The 16,359-nt window shown below is 59.7% G+C and overlaps 1 protein-coding gene across 2 annotated transcripts; it reads right to left on the bottom strand.

Annotated features, from left to right (window-relative positions):
• Window positions 1-1,227: 1,227 nt before the first annotated feature.
• FES (FES proto-oncogene, tyrosine kinase) lies at window positions 1,228-16,034 on the bottom strand. Of its 2 annotated transcripts, none has more exons than XM_079764070.1 (19): window positions 15,931-16,034; window positions 15,187-15,402; window positions 14,830-15,003; window positions 10,716-10,812; window positions 10,301-10,484; window positions 9,237-9,374; window positions 9,038-9,157; window positions 8,805-8,927; window positions 7,376-7,562; window positions 7,165-7,248; window positions 6,358-6,567; window positions 5,092-5,214; window positions 4,709-4,762; window positions 3,693-3,811; window positions 3,289-3,383; window positions 3,052-3,175; window positions 2,428-2,585; window positions 2,196-2,318; window positions 1,228-1,556 (listed from the first exon to the last, which is right to left on the bottom strand). In XM_079764070.1, the coding sequence occupies exons 2-19, from the start codon at window positions 15,391-15,393 to the stop codon at window positions 1,414-1,416; spliced, it is 2,463 nt and encodes an 820-aa protein (XP_079620196.1). In that variant the 5' UTR covers window positions 15,394-15,402; window positions 15,931-16,034; the 3' UTR covers window positions 1,228-1,413. The 2 variants fall into 2 exon arrangements, with proteins under 2 accessions (XP_079620196.1, XP_079620197.1); XM_079764071.1 differs by having other exon boundaries at window positions 15,927-16,033.
• Window positions 16,035-16,359: the final 325 nt, after the last annotated feature.

Raw genomic sequence — 16,359 nt, forward strand, 5'->3', positions numbered from 1 at the left:
AAATGGTGATTGTTGCCGAAACCGGTGTGGCTCAGTGGATAGAGCGTCGGCCTGCGGACTCAAGGGTCCCAGGTTCGATTCCGGTCAAGGGTACGTACCTTGGTTGCGGGCACTTCCCCAGTGGGGGGTGTGCAGGAGGCAGCTGATGGATGTTTCTCTCTCATCAATGTTTCTAGCTCTCTCTCCCTCTCCCTTCCTCTCTGTAAAAAAATCAATAAAATATATATTTTTTAAAAAATGGTGATTGTCTTCTTGTCTCCTCCTCCTTGTTGCAATGAGCGTGGTGGCCTGCACAGACCTACCACATCCGACCCAGAAGCAGAAGTTCTTCAGTTCTGCTTTCTCCCACTCCCAATGAAGATAGGATTTGACTTCTTAATACTTCCATTTAGTCACACTCGAACTTGTTTCCTCTTGTTTAAAGAAGCTCTAGGCCTTTCATGTCTTTGAAAAGAGATGTCAACTATTTCCTAAACTGTCTTGGGGGATGGCCATTTGGCCTCAAAGTTCTGCTTAGTTCTTCTTCTTTAAAAAAAAATAAATATTTTATTGATTTTTTTACAGAAAGGGAGAGGGCTAGAGTTAGAAACATCGATGAGAGAGAAACATCCATCAGCTGCCTCCTGCACACCCCCCACTGGGGATGTGCCCGCAACCAAGGCACATGCCCTTGACCGGAATCGAACCTGGGACCCTTGAGTCCGCAGGCCAATGCTGTATCCACTGAGCCAAACCGGTCAGGGCTGCTTAATTCTTCTTTACATCTTTCCTGTTTATGCTTTTCAGTGTGTCCATACTTCTCTGCTGGGCCTTCACTGGTGCTGCTGGTTCAGTTTCAGATCATTTTGTGGATTTCAGGGGGACTAACGGGAGGAGGGGAAAGCTCGGCTACCGCACAGCTCGGTAAGCTCGTGTGTGTGAGAGAGAAACTCTCTGAGAAGCGATTTCTTTTCCGAGGGAAGCTCTAACAGCCCCCCGACCCGCTCCTCTCTCCCGCATCTCATGGGACTGATGCACACATCCGTAGTGTCAGCTGCTCTCTCACACCGATAAGCTCCTGACGTTCAGGCCTCAAGTGCCAGCCTTTACTTGCGTCTGGGTTTCCAGACTTGGACGTCCCTCTGACATCCGCACAGGCCCCTCGAACCACGTGGGTTCTGCCCCGTGGACGCGGCCCGTCCTCCTTCCTCGGCTCCTCCTCCGACCTGCCCTCCGGGGGAGCGCACATGCCAAGAGCACTAGACGGGCACAAGTGGTTTATTATTTCTGCTTGGAAGAGGAGGGACCCCGGCAGGAGCGCGGATGCACAGCGGACAGGGGGCCGCGCGCGGGGTGGCTGGAGTCCAGAACGCTGGAGAGCCCCCAGGCTGGGAGCTGCAGCTGGGGAGGAGGCACAACATCGCGGGCCCGGCCTCACCGATGCCGCTTTCGGATGCTCTGCAGCTCCTGGTAGATGGTGCTGAAGCTGGGCCGCTGGCCGGGCTCGTAGGCCCAGCACTGCTCCATGAGTCTGAACACAGCGTCGGGGCACAGCTCGGGGCAGGGCAAGCGGCCCCCTGTGAGGACGAGCACAGCACCCCGGGCGTGAGGAGGGGGGTCTGAGGTCCCCCTCGCAGCCCCTGGGGGCAACCCCGTGAGCAATGGGAACGGAGGAGACCGCCCTGCTCTTGAGGGGCCTCTCTTTCTCACCAACAGCCCCAAGGACACAGCGGTCCTCATCGCAGCCCCACTGTGCGCTGGTTGTATGACCTCAGTTTTTCCTTCTGTAAAAGGGACAGAGTCATCCCGCCTCACCTGCTGGGCCTGCTCAGTGGCAGCTACAGGACTGACCGATCTTATTCCGCCCCAGTGAGACGGAAGGGGAGGGGACCCGGGAGAGTCCCCCTGCAGCATAGGGACAAAAGCTTGGGCCCGGCCGGTGTGGCTCAGTGGTTGAGCATCGACCTATGAACCAGGAGGTCACCGTTTGATTCCTGGTCAGGGCACATGCCTGGGTTGCGGGCTCCATCTCCAGTAGGAGGCGTGCAGGAGGCAGCTGATCCATGATTCTCTCTCATCATTGACGTTTCTCTCTCTCTCCCTCTCCCTTCTTCTCTCTCTAAAAATCAATACAAAAATCTTAAAAAAAAAAAAAAAAATACAACCAACCCAAAAACTTGCCTGTGAGGCTGCTGCCACGCAGCGGGTTGCCTTACCCTTTTCTATGAACTCGCGAGTCTGCTGATTGCTGAGGTTGGGGTAGGGAGAGGCCCCCAGGCTGAAGGTCTCCCAGAGCAAGATGCCGAAGCTCCACACATCGCTCTCGGAGGAGTAGCGGCCTGCAAGGGGGGGGGGGGGGGCGTGAGAGGGCCGCCCCCGTCCATCCGTCAGAGGCAGGGGCGCCCGGGGGGGGGGGGGCCACCGGAGGCCTGAATGCCATCCGCTTACCGTAGTTAAGAGCCTCCGGTGCCGTCCACTTCACGGGGACTTGCCTGAGGCCCCCCGAGGCGGCGTAGATGCCGTCCTCTTCCTCCCGGGACATCCCGAAGTCACTGATCTTCAGCACGTTCTTCTCCGTGACCAGGCAGTTCCGGGCGGCCAGGTCCCTGGGTGAAGCGGGAAAGGAGCTCCCTCAGCCACCTGTCGCCTGCCTGACCTGGGCCCCCCCAGAACACACCCATGAACAAAGGCTGCTCTCTGCCCTGGCCGGTGTGGCTCAGTGGATAGAGCGTCGGCCTGCAGACTGCAGGGTCCCAGGTTCGATTCCAGTCAACTGCCCAGTGGGGGGCGTGCAGGAGGCAGCGAGCGAGGATTCTCTCTCATCATTGATATTTCTCTCTCTCTCTGTCCCTTTCCCTTCCTCTCTGAAATTAAAAAAAAAATAATAATAAATAAAAGACTGCTCTCTGCCCTGGGACTCATGGTCCATGGGAGAGGCGAACCCCAGCGCGGGAGTCGGACCTGCTGGTGAATGAGGGGTGCTGGGTGACAGCACAGCCGGAACCTCGGGGAGTTACGAGGGGGGGCTCCGGGGGAGGCTGGGCTGCGGGAGGGCGCTCCCCGCTCGCTCACCGGTGGATGCAGCCCTTGCTCTCCAGGTACTCCATGCCCGCTGCTGCGTCCCCCACCATCTGCAGCAGCGTCTTCATCCGCAGCCGGGCTCCCTCCGTCCGAAGGAAGGTCAAGAAGTCGCCCCCTGGGGGTGGATGGGGGAAGCCTTGCTGAGCCTCCTGCAGGGACCCCCCCGCCCCCCCCTCCAGACCCAGGGGGCTGGGGTCCCCACCCCTGGAGAGCTGGCCCTGCGCTCACCCTGCACCAGCTCCATGACGATGTAGATGGGCTGTTTCTGGGTACAGACGCCGATGAGACGCACGATGTTGGGGTGGCTGTACTGCTTCAGGATCCTGGCGGGCACTGCGGCTTAGGCTCCCACCGTGGGGGGCTTATACATCCTGCCCAAGCCCCAGGGACCCCAGGGAACCCCAGGGAACCCCAGGGAACCCCAGGGAGCCCGAGGGAGGACGGGAAAGGGAGAAGAGCGAGCGTGGCCTATGAGGTCAGGAGGCCTGGACGCGTGACCTCGGGGCGGGGGGGGTCACTGAGCCTCAACCCCTCTGCCCTGGTGGGGGTCCGTGAGGATGACGTGACACCATGGAAGTCAAGCGCTCTCTGTCACCGTGGGCCACTGCGGGGACCACTAGGCCATCCCCTACCTGGCTTCCTGCAGAAACTTGGCCTTGAGGTCGGGCGGCAGCGTCTCCCGACAGGATTTCACCGCCACCAGCGTGTTGTCCACTCGCAGGCGCCCGCTGAACACTTCGCCAAAGTTCCCCTGCAACGGTGCTGGGTTCCTGCCCGTCCTCTCTGGACCCCAGTCCCCGTGTCTCCGGGGACAGCCCTTCCGGTCCCCACCCGCCCTTCGCTCAGCGCCCCATCCCGGCTCTCTAGTTAACCCCCGGTTGGGGGGCCGAGGGAATACACAGGGGACAGGCCGAGAATGTCACTTCGGACACGTTCACTAAAGAGAAGTGACATGGACCATCCAAAAGCCACTTTCCGCCCAGCCGGTGTGGCTCAGTGGTTGGGCGTCGACCTAGGAACCAGGAGGTCACGGTTTGATTCCCGGTCAGGGCTCATGCCCAGGGTGCGGGCTCCATCCCCAATGGGGGGCGTGCAGGAGGCAGCCGATCCATGATTCTCTCTCCTCATCAATGTTTCTCTCTCTCTCTCCCTCTCCCTTCCTCTCTGAAATAAATAAAAATATATTTAAAAAAAAAAAACACACAACAAAAATAGCAAGAGCCACTTTCCCTTGGGTTGGAAAAGCTTTGTGATCTTTAGGAAACTGTCTTTTTTCTGAAGCAGGGATTTGATAGCTCCCAGGAACACGGTGTGTCTCACTGCACACCAGAGCTCCCTGGGGAGGCGGGGTGGGGAGGCAGGGCCCGTGAGGTGGGGTGGGGGGGGGTAGGGCCTGTGAGGTGGGGTGGGGGGGTAGGGCCGGGTATGGGGGGGTGCCAGCCGCAGGGACTTTCCTCGTTTCCTGCAGAATGGTGCGTGGTGGTGGCTGGGAGGGGAGCAGGGTACGCATTGGGGGTCAGAGAGGCATGGAGGCAGAGGAGCTCTGGGAAGGGGGCCTCAGGGTGACTCACGGGGGTGGGGGGGGACGGGGGCTGGAAGGAAGTGGGACAACGCAGGCATCCAGGAGGCCGCAGGGCACGCAACTCACCCGCCCGATCTGCTCGCCCAGCACCAGGTCCTCGTGGTTCAGCGCCCACTTGTCCTGGGGAAGGGGGTGGTCAGAAGCTAGTGAAGGGAAGACTGAGCATCTCCCACCAAGGCTCCGTCTGTCTGTCTGGGCGCCTCGGTTTGTTAGTCTGTAAACTGGGGGTTGGAGCCTATCAGGGTCCCACTCGGACAACTTCGGGGACCGGGGAGAGCGCCGGTCTGTGGAGGGGAGAGGACTTGACCTTCCGAATCCAGCAGGCGGCCGCCCCCGTATGGAGACCAGAGACGGGGACCTGAAAGGGCCTCCTGCCCTGATCGCTGGGCCTGAACCCGGCTCCCCCAGGCCTGCGGCGGGCGGGGTGGGCGGCCGGGGCGCAGGCCTACCTTGGGCACAGCCCTGCTCAGCACAACACCGCTCTTCTTGGTGAGGGGCTGCTGGGAGCGCAGCAGGTGGTCGATGAGCAAGGGAATGCTGGGAAAGCCATCGCCTTCCAGTCGGTACAGGTTCTGTGGGGCAGGGGGTCCTGGGGTCAGCAGCCTCCACTGCTGAGGGGACCTGAGCCCTGGGGGGGGGGGGGCGGCGGGGGGAGCAGCAGGGTCTGCCCAGGAGGAGAGGCAGAGACACTGCAGGAAGGCATAACCTGCCCGGCCGGTGTGGCTCAGTGGTTGAGCGTCAACCTATGAACCAGGAGGCCACGGTTCGATTCCCGGTCAGGGCACATGCCCGGGTTGTGGGCTCGATCCCCAGTGTGGGGCGTGCAGGAGGCAGCTGATCCATGACTCTCATCATGGATGTTTCTATCTCTCTCTCCCTCTCCCTTCTTCGGTGAAATCAATGAAAACATGTTAAAAAAAAAAAAGAAAAGAAAAGAAAAGAAAAGAAAAGGAAGGGAGGGAGGGAGGGAGGGAAGAAGGGAGGAAGGAAGGAAGGAAGGAAGGAAGGAAGGAAGGAAGGAAGGCAGGAAGGAAGGCATAACCTTATGGCGCCCAATATGCCTGCTCCCCTCCTTCGGGGAGAACCCGCACTGAAGGCTTAACCCTACCAGACCGCTGTACTGATTTTTCGGTAATTTCCAAATCTGCCGCTATACCGCTGTACCTCATTTTCGGTACTTTGCCTAGTACGTGAAAAAAATGCGTCACAAACTAAAAATAACCAACCAATCGCGGTCAAACCTCATGGTTAGCCATTGCAGATGTCTGCCCCCATGTGCTTGAATTGACTTTGTGTGGTTTGACATAAAATAATTCTGAAAATTCCCAATGAAACGAGCGGCTGATGAACCAGGCACTGCAACAGGAAAGCGAAGTAGGTCTGGGCTGATCACAGTCCAACAGGTGAGCGATACTTGGGTTGATTCAGACTCTGAGGCGGAATATTGGCGCTAGATGAAAGGCAGACCTGTTTTCTACAACGTCTCCCAGTTCCATCGTATTCTAACCACTTGTTTGCCTGTAACTAACATTTTTCTATATCATGTTGATTTTTTTCTCTTTAATGCTCAGGAGCCCAGGTCCAGGGGACAGTTAGGTTCAGGGCCTCAGGTCTGGTAGGGTTAAGCCTGTCTGGCGGCAGGAACTGGGGGGTCTCTGTGGCCCGGGCCGCTCTGCCAGGGAGGCACCCCCCCCCCCCCCCCCGGGCGCACTCACGTCGGCAGACTGGATGATGAAGTGCCGGGGCTGGCCCTCCCACAGCACCGACAGCACGTAGTCCTGCTTGCCCTGGCTCTCCCGCACCAGGAAGTCCCCGGACTGCGTCAGCAGCTCGGTCACCTCGGCCCGCGGGATGGCCCCGTGGTACCACAGCTGCTCGTGCAGGGGCTTCTGCACCTCGGGGACGAGCTGCAGCGGCGGGGGGAGCTGGGGAGGGGCAGGGGAGGAGCGAGGGGGGGGGTGACCGCGAGGCCAGCTGGGGGTCAGCAGGGCGCCTGTCTCTCATGCCCCTCCGTCTTCCCAGACCAGCCTAGGAGCGGGCAGAGCCGTCCACACGCCCCAGGGGAGGCTGCTGAGGACGGCGCCCGCTAGCTCGGCTCGCTCCAGGCAGAGCTGGCTGACCCCATACCATGCATGCTTTTGCCTTTTCTACCAGGCCACAGCCTCCCCCCGCCCCCCCCCCCCCCCCCGCCTCCCAGAACATTCTGGAAGAGCTGTGAGGTAACCAAGGCTGCAGGTGCCCCCAGCCAGTGGCGGCAGAAGGGAGGGGTGTGCAGGAGGTAGCCGATCGATGATTCTCATCATTCTCTCTCTCTCTCTGTCTCTCTCCCCTTCCCTTCCTCTCTGAAATCAATAAAAGTATATTTAAAAAAAAAGTAGCCTGGACAGAGCCTTCTCTCTACGTGGGCCACCCAGTGACCATGTGGGAGGGGCTGAGGGGGGCATCTCTGAGATCCTGGCCGGCCCACCCCCTTGGAGGAGGGGCGGGCAGAGGCGCGGGCCGGCCAGGCCTCCCTCACTCACCGAGAACTTGGGGCGAAAGATTCCTGAGATGTGGCTCTTCAGGATCTCCAGGGTGGGCGTCCTTCCGCCTTCCCGCTCCGGCTCCTGAGGCCAGGGACAGACGTCAGCGGGTGGCCAGGCTTGGGGAGGGGGAGGGCGAGAATGAGGAGCTCGGCCTGGGCAGGCCGGCGGGGTGGCCCCGTGGGTGGGGGTGTGGGGGGGGGGCGCTCACCGAGGACGACGTGGAGTGGCGGTCATCCTGCAGCAGGGGCACGGGCGGGGGCTCGCCGGGGCCCAGGCGCTCCAGCTTGGCCTGCAGCAGCTCCTGCTGGGCCTGCAGCTTGGCCTGGCCGCACAGCGCCACCTGCAGCGCCTGCAGCTCCTCCTGCAGCACCTGCCTCTTGCTCAGCAGGTAAACCCTGCAGCAGGCAGGGGGGCGGGGGGAGAAGGCTCAGCCTGCAGCACCTGCCTCTTGCTCAGCAGGTAAACCCTGCAGCAGGCAGGCAGCACCTGCCTCTTGCTCAGCAGGTAAACCCTGCAGCAGGCAGGGGGGAGGGGGGGAGAGAGGGCTCAGCCTGCAGCACCTGGCTCTTGCTCAGCAGGTAAACCCTGCAGCAGGCAGGGGGGGGGCAGGGGGGAGAGGGCTCAGCCTGCAGCACCTGCCTCTTGCTCAGCAGGTAAACCCTGCAGCAGGCAGGGGGGCGGGGGGAGAGGGGGCTCAGCCTGCAGCACCTGCCTCTTGCTCAGCAGGTAAACCCTGCAGCAGGCGGGGGGGGGGGGGGGGCTCAGCCTGCAGCACCTGCCTCTTGCTCAGCAGGTAAACCCTGCAGCAGGCAGGCGGGGAGGGGGGGGAGAGAGGGCTCAGCCTGCAGCACCTGCCTCTTGCTCAGCAGGTAAACCCTGCAGCAGGCAGGCGGGGAGCGGGGAGAGGGCTCAGCCTGCAGCACCTGCCTCTTGCTCAGCAGGTAAACCCTGCAGCAGGCAGGGGGGAGGGGCGGGGGGAGAGGGCTCAGCCTGCAGCACCTGGCTCTTGCTCAGCAGGTAAACCCTGCAGCAGGCAGGGGGGGGCAGGGGGGAGAGGGCTCAGCCTGCAGCACCTGCCTCTTGCTCAGCAGGTAAACCCTGCAGCAGGCAGGCGGGGAGGGGGGAGAGGGCTCAGCCTGCAGCACCTGCCTCTTGCTCAGCAGGTAAACCCTGCAGCAGGCAGGGGGGCCAGGGGGAGAGGGGGCTCAGCCTGCAGCACCTGCCTCTTGCTCAGCAGGTAAACCCTGCAGCAGGCAGGCGGGGAGGGGGGAGAGGGCTCAGCCTGCAGCACCTGCCTCTTGCTCAGCAGGTAAACCCTGCAGCAGGCAGGGGGGGGAGGGGGGAGAGAGGGCTCAGCCTGCAGCACCTGCCTCTTGCTCAGCAGGTAAACCCTGCAGCAGGCAGGGGGGGTGGGGGGAGAGAGGGCTCAGCCTGCAGCACCTGCCTCTTGCCTCAGCAGGTAAACCCTGCAGCAGGCAGGGGGGGCGGGGTGGGGGAGAGGGCTCAGCCTGCAGCACCTGCCTCTTGCTCAGCAGGTAAACCCTGCAGCAGGCAGGGGGGCGGGGAGCGGGGAGAGGGCTCAGCCTGCAGCAGCAGCGGGAGGGTGGTGGGGAGCCGCTGTAGGTGGGACCACTCACCGCTGCCGCGGGTGGATGGCCTGCTCCTCATGCCGGAGCTCACGCTGCAGCTGAGTGACCGCCTCCTGCCGGCCGAGCACCCTCTGGGTGGCCACAGCCAGCTCCTCGGTCACTGACGTTAGCCTGTGCCGGAAGGAAGGGCAGGGTTGGAGCCGCCCCCCAGACGCACCCTGCAGGGCCAGACAAGCCGCCCCGGCGGTGTGGACAGCGCCCGCCCCGTGCCGGCCACCCACGCGTGCTGCACGCTCTCCACCGTCAGCTCGTTCAGCTGCAGCTCGCCGGGCTCCAGGGCTTCGCCCTCCTCCAGCAGCGACTCATCAAAGGTGATGCAGGGGGGGACATCCGGGGGGGACCTGCGGGGGGACAGGGCCCCGTCAGGGAACGGGCCAGCCGCTCCGGGGCGGTGCGGGGCAGGGGCGAGGAGGGGCTTACCCATGCTGCTGCAGGAAGCCCTGGTACTCGGCCTCGGGCTGGATGCGGGCAGCGGCTGCAGCCATCTCCTGGTGAATGGCCACCACCTCTTCCTGCACCAGGCTGCTAATCTCCAGGTACTCCTGCAGGATCTCCTTCCTGCCCCCCCGACGGGACCCGGGTCAGCCGGGCCTCGGGCCTGGGCAAGGCCGGGAAGCGGGGGGCTCGACTCTGGGTTGGGAGTCAGCGGTGGGGTTGAGCCCCCACCTCCTCATTTACCAGCCAGATGACCAGTCCACAAGGCAAACTACTGACCACCTCCTGACCTTCGCTCCCTGTCTGTGGGTAACGGGGGTGCTGGGAGCGGGGATGAGGCCCAGTGAGATTGTGCACGGTGTGCGGTACACATGATGAACGTGCTGGTTAAAAGTGAGCTACAGCCCTAGCCGGTGTGGCTCAGTGGACAGAGTGTCGGCCTGCGGACTGAAGGGTCCCGAGTTAGATTCCGGTCAAGGGCATGTACGTTGGTTGCGGGCGCATCCCCAGTGGGGGGTGTGCAGGAGGCAGCTGATGGATGTTTCTCTCTCATCGATGTTTCTAACTCTCTATCCCTCTCCCTCTCCCTCTCCCTTCCTCTCTGTAAAAAATCAATAAAATATATATTTTTTAAAAAAGTGAGCTACAGTCCTAGCCCGTGTTGCTCAGTGGATAGAGCGTCGGCCTGCGGACTGAAGGGTCCCAGGTTCGATTCCGGTCAAGGCCATGTACCTTGGTTGCAGGCACATCCCCAGTGGGAGGTGTGCGGGAGGCAGCTGATCTATGTTTCTCTCTCATCGATGTTTCTAACTCTCTATCCCTCTCCCCCTTCCTCTCTATAAAAAATCAATAAAATATATTTAAAAATATATATATATATAACAAGCCCTGGAATAAGGGGCCCTGGGATAATGTCATTCAGATATGAACTGAACAGCTCCAACCCTCAGCCCAAGGCCTGTCCCACGTGACTCTACGACCCTCACTGTTCCAGGACGGACTTCTCTGGGCCCTGCCCCTGGGCACGGCGGCGGGGGCCCGGGACTCACAGGATGCACGCCATCTCCTGGTGCAGGTCCTGCAGTGACTGGAGCAGGCCGGGCAGCAGGAGCTGGTGGTGGTGCTGGTGGTGCAGCTGCGCAGCCCGCACGCCGAGCACGTAGCGGTTGTGGTGCGCGAAGAGCTTCCACAGGCTGCGCACGTACTTGTCCTTGGCCTTGTCGCGGTCCTTGTCTGCCAGGTTAGGGGGAAGGGGGTGTGGGTGACAGCACAGAGGCCCGGGCAGCCCCCTCCTCCCCCCCCCCCCCGGCTCCCCGGGCACCTGTGGGTGGGTCCGAGGGAAGCCACACACCTTTGCTGGCCTCCTGGTATTTGGGGGTGTGGGTGACAGGACAGAGGCCCAGGCAGCGCCCCCCGCTCCCGCTCCCCGGGCACCTGTGGACGGGTCCGAGGGAAGCCACACACCTTTGCTGGCCTCCTGGTATTTGCGCCGGGCCTGGGCGCTGTCCCGCGCCAGGACTCGGTACTGGCTCTTCAGCTTCTCAATGTCCTGGCTGTGGGTCTGCGGGGAGAGAAGAGGCGGTGTGGCCAGCAGCTCCCAAAGGCAGCAAGTCCAAGGCCAGCCCCCAGGAAGCGCCGACGGGCCTCGGGGGCCTGCCCTCTGCGGCTGAGGCGACGGCAGAGGAGCCGGGCTGAGGCCAGCCCCTGGGGAGGCAGGGAGGGGACCAGGTAGGTTACAACCGCCCCTCCTCGGCCCAGAGGGGTATCTGGTGGCAGCAGGCCCAGCTGCAGGCACACAGAGCTCCACACTGAGCAACGTGCTCTGCTGATGCCATCCAGAAATGATCAGTAATTCTTTGACAAGACAGCCGAAACCAGTTTGGCTCAGTGGCTAGAGCGTCGGCCTGCGGACTGAGGGGTCCCGGGTTCGATTCCAGTCAAGGGCATGTACCTTGGTTGCGGGCACATCCCCAGTAGGGGGCGTGCAGGAGGCAGCTGATCGATGTTTCTCTCTCATCTATGTTTCTAACTCTCTATCTCTCTCCCTTCCTCTTTGTGAGAAATCAATAAAAAATAATATAAAAAAAATTGCCGAAACCGGTTTGGCTCAGTGGATAGAGCGTCGGTCTGCGGACTGAAGGGTCCCAGGTTCGATTCCGGTCAAGGGCATGTACATTGGTTGCAGGCACATCCCCGGTGGGGGGTGTGCAGGAGGCAGCTGGTCGATGTATCTCTCTCATCGATGTTTCTAGCTCTCTATCCCTCTCCCTTTCTCTCTGTGAAAAATCAATAAAATATATTTTAAAAAAAAATAATAATATAAAAAAATAATAATTCTTTGACAAGACCTGGAAAGCATATATGCATAACCCATGGACACAGACAATAGGGTGATGAGGGCCTGGGACAGGGGGTGAGCTGGAAGGGGTCAATGGGGAGGAAAGGGGGGTATATGTAATACTTGCAACAATAAAGATTTTTAAAAATGCTAAAAAAATAAAAAAAGAAGAAAAAAAATCACCATAAATAAAGGAGTCTGGCAGGGTGAATGACTTAGCTCAGGCTGCCATAACAAAATAGCACAGCTTAGTTTTATTATATTTCATGAGAATAAAATGACTTCCTTGGGGGAAAAATAATAATTCTTGGACAGGGCCCCACATTTTCATTTTGCACGGAGTCCTGCAAGGTGGCAGGCAAAATAGATGGTCGAGACCAGAGTTCTCATCCCAATTCCCCTGCGAGATACTGGGATGCTGTCGGGCCAGTCCCGGCCTCTCTGAGCCTCAGTTTCCCCATCTGTAACTGAGCCTTTTCCTTTGAGGGCCAGCTGGTGAACATTTTATTTTGTTATTTTTAATATATTTTTATTGATTTCAGAGAGGAAGGGAGAGGGAGAGAGATAGAAACATCAATGATGAGAGAGAATCCTTGATCAGCTGCCTCCTGCACACCCCCTACCGGGGATCAAGTCTTCGATCCCGGGCATGAGCCCTTGACTGGAATCGAACCCGGGACCCTTCAGTCTGCAGGCTGATGCTCTATCCGTTGAGCCAAACCGACCAGGGCCAGTGAACATTTTAGGCATATTTGCCACATAGTCTGTTGCAATTACTCAGCTCTGCCTTTGTCGCTCGATAGTAGCCATAGGTAATGAGAATCAATGGGTAGGTGTGGCTGTGTGCCAGAAGTACCTATAACCACAGGTCATCCTGTCTTTATTTTATTATTATTATTTTTAAAATATATTTTTATTGATTTCAGAGAGGAAGGGAGAGGGAGAGAGATAGAATCATCAATGATGAGAGAGAATCATTGACTGGCTGCCTCCTGCATGCCCCCCCCACCAACCTGGGGATTGGGTCCACAACCTGGGTATGTGTCCTTGACTGGAATTGGACCCGGCACCCTTCAGTCTGCAGGCTGATGCTCTATCCATTGAGCCAAACCAGCCAGGGCTGGCTAACCCTGTTTTTAAGATAAGCTTTCGGGGAGAGAGAGAAGTGGGTTGACACTGGCCACCAGGGGCCGCTGTGGGTCTACAGCAAGGCTGGCTTTTGCGCTAGTAGAAGGGGGTGGTACAGGGACCTGACCGGTACATTGAAATAGAACAGCAATTTCAACCTTTTCCTTCTCGTGGCACACATAAACTAATCACCAAAATTCTGCGGCACACCGAAAAAAAAAATATTTTTGCCGGTCTGACAAAAGAAAGAGGGGTGATTTTGATTGACTTACAAAATACTACTACTAATAATAAAAATAGTAATTACTGCCCTAGCTGGTTTGGCTCAGTGAATAAATAGAGTGTCAGCCTGCGGACTGAAGGGTCCCGGGTTCGATTTCAGTCAAGGGCATATACCTCCGTGATAGGGTCCTCCCTGGCCCTGGGTGGGGCATGTGCCAGAGGCAACCAATCCATGTATTTCAATCACATTGATATTTCTCTGTCTTCCCTTCTCTCTTCTACTCTCTCTAAAAATGAATGGAAAAATATCCTCGGGTGAGGATTTTAAGAAGTAATTACCTACCCCTTTGCTCCAAAGTGACTTTTAAAAAAATCAGGTGCCAAAAAAAAGGAAAAAAAAAAATCAGGTGTCTATACTTGTATATAAGGATTTCTGGTACCAAGAATTAACCAGTCAGACACAACCTTATTATGTGACATGATCAGCAAGACGCACTCCATTATATGACTTATCTATTTATGGTTCAAGACAGGGCATTCACGCTGGAGAGCTGTTGTTTTGTTGGCTGTTGTCATTTTTTTTACTTGACAATCTAGGGAAAAGAGGTCAGTGGCCCTGACTAAACAGTCAGGTATTACAAGTTTTAAAAATTCTTGTGGCACCCTAGCTGGTTTGGCTCAGTGGATAGAGCGTCGGCCTGTGGACAGAAGGGTCCCGGGTTCGATTCCGGTCAAGGGCACATGCCCGGGTTGCGGGCTTGATCCCCAGTAGGGGGCGTGCAGGAGGCAGCTGACCCATGATTCTCTCTCATCATTGACGTTTCTCTCTCTCTCCCCCTCTCCCTTCTTCTCTGAAATCGATGAAAATATATTTTTAAAAAATCCTTGTGGCCGAAACCGGTTTGGCTCAGTGGATAGAGCGTCGGTCTGAGGACTGGAGGGTCCCGGGTTCGATTCCGGTCGAGGGCATGTACCTTGGTTGCGGGCACGTCCCCGGTGGGGGGCGTGCAGGAGGCGGCTGGTCGATGTTTCTCTCTCATCGATGTTTCTAGCTCTCTATCCCTCTCCCTTCCTCTCTGTGAAAAATCAATAAAAATATATTTAAAAAAAAAAATCCTTGTGGCGCACCAGTGGGCCGCAGCACACCTGTTGAAAACCGCTGAATGACAAGACTGAAACACCCCGATCAACAGTGCCAGGCGCTGGGAGATCAACAGATGTAGGAGCTGGGCCGGATTCAAATGCAGGCAGGCTGACTTCCCAGCCCGTCTTTTTTTATTTTTTTAAAATATATTTTATTAATTTTTTACAGAGGAAGGGAGGATAGAGAGTTAGAAACACTGATGAGAAAGAAACACCCATCACCTGCCTCCTGCACACCTCCTACTGGGGATGTGCCCGCAACCAAGGTACATGCCCTTGACCGGAATCGAACCTGGGACCCTTCAGTCCCCAGGCCAACGCTCTATCCACTGAGCCACACCGGTCAGGGCCACAGGCCCAGTCTTTAACCTTTGTGTTCACCTTGTGGTGTCTCCTGGGCCCTGGGAGGAGTCCCCCCGGGACAAGGCCAGACAGGCTAGCCCTCATTCCTCTCTCTGTCTCTCAGCCCCAGAGCCAGCTGGTGTCCTGCGCTCCCCAGGCAATGGCGGGACCCCTCGTCCTTGAACTCCCAGCACTCTGCCCGGACGCACAGAGGGACAGAAAACGCACAGGGCAGGCCCTGCTGTAGGGCAGCCCACCCGGCGGGAAAGGAAGCTGCGGGGCGCAGGCCTGCGGTCAGGACTTCCACTTCCCTGTGAATCCAGCGGCTCTTGTGCAAGGCCAGCCCTTTCAGCTCCGAGCACAGGCCGAAAGGCCCAGGCGACAGGGCCCAGGACACCCACCCACCTTGGTGAGCTCCTGCTGCAGCTGCTGCCACTGCTCGCTGTAGGTCTTGCGCAGCTGCTGGCGCACCCCGATAAGCAGGCTCAGCTTGCTCAGGGGCCCCGAGTTCAGATCTTCCGCGTGCTGCCTCAGCAGCCGGCTCAGGCCCTCCGTCTGGCTGGTGATCTCTGCCCAGGACTGCAGGGCGGGGAGGGGAGGGTGGCTGCGGAGCCTGGGACCGCCCCCCTCTCTAACCCCCCCCCCCCCCAGGAGCATTCAGGAAAGGAAGGGGCACGCAGATAACCCTGGGACCCACAGGAATTCCTCGGGCGGGCGAGGGCGGGAAGGGAGCGAGGAGGCCCGCGGCCCCCTGAAGCCCACCTGGCTGATGGGGCTGTCGGAACCAGCCCGGCTCTGGCCGCCGTCCTGCGGGGACATGTGGTGCAGCAGCCCCGCGTACTCCCGGTCGCTCTTGACCCGCTGGGCCATCCACTTCCGCATGCCCTCCAGCAGCCGCAGCTCGGCCTCCTGCATCTGCTGCACGGCCCCGTGGCCCTGCGGGCTGCACAGCTCCGACGAGAAGCCCATGGCGCTGTTCTGGGGACAGAGGAAGGAGAGGCTGTGGGTGGGGGAGGCAGCTGCTGGAGGCGGAGGAGTAGGGCAGGGAGGCCTGGGGGGCTGAGGACCGAGAGAAGTTGCAGGCAGGCGGGAGGGAGGGAGGGAGGAAGGAAGGTGGGGGCCTGTCCTGCTGACGGGCAGTCACAGGTACCAACGCCACCTGGCTTGGGACAGACTCTCACTGCTTCCCGTGTGCCGGGCCTAGGCCTGGGACAGGGGTCCGCTCCCCAGTCCCGGGACAGAGCCACCAGGAGGGATCTCCTCCCCGGGCTTCCACCCAGCACCCGTTCCAGGGGCGCATGCACCCTGGGCCCTTGGCAGGGCCAAGGTCTCCCCAGCAGGTGCCCCAGGTAGCCCCAGCCTGGGCCCTGCCCCTGCAGCCCCTCCTGCCCCACCCGGTCCTGAGTCTCTTGCCGGCCTGCTGAGCCCCAGCCCCTGCTCCTGGGCCACCCCCCTCCCCCATCTGCCTGCCTCCTGGGCCTTGGCTAGACGTTACCACTCACTCACGGCTTGGGCAGCTGCTCCCGGGGGGCGCAGAGGGCTGACTTAGGCCCGGCCAACTGGCCAGTTCCTGATTCGGTGCTTCCTCCTCCCGCGGTTTCAGTTGGCTCAGGCCCCGGGGCGGGCCGCCGAGGGGAAGGGGCGGGCAGTAGCCCCCATGCCTGCCGGGCCCTCCGGCCCAGCCCCAGCTCCAGCCGCGGAAACGGAAGGGAGGAGGGGCCGGGGAAGAATAGCCCTGCAGAGGGCAGCCTGGGCCAGCAATCCCCAGGGCCTGGGGTGGGGACGCAGAGTGGCCCCAGGGTGCCTAGGAGGGGGCGGGCACTGCGAGAGGCTACGGGCAGGTGCTGGGCCTCTGAGCCGGGGGTCCCGTGGCAGGTGGGCGGTCCCAGCAGCAGCCCGGTGGCCAGAAGAGTAACGGAGAGCGTCGTCCAGGTA

Source organism: Cnephaeus nilssonii (assembly GCF_951640355.1).
Source record: "Cnephaeus nilssonii genome assembly, chromosome: 24".
Lineage (NCBI taxonomy): Eukaryota > Metazoa > Chordata > Mammalia > Chiroptera > Vespertilionidae > Cnephaeus > Cnephaeus nilssonii.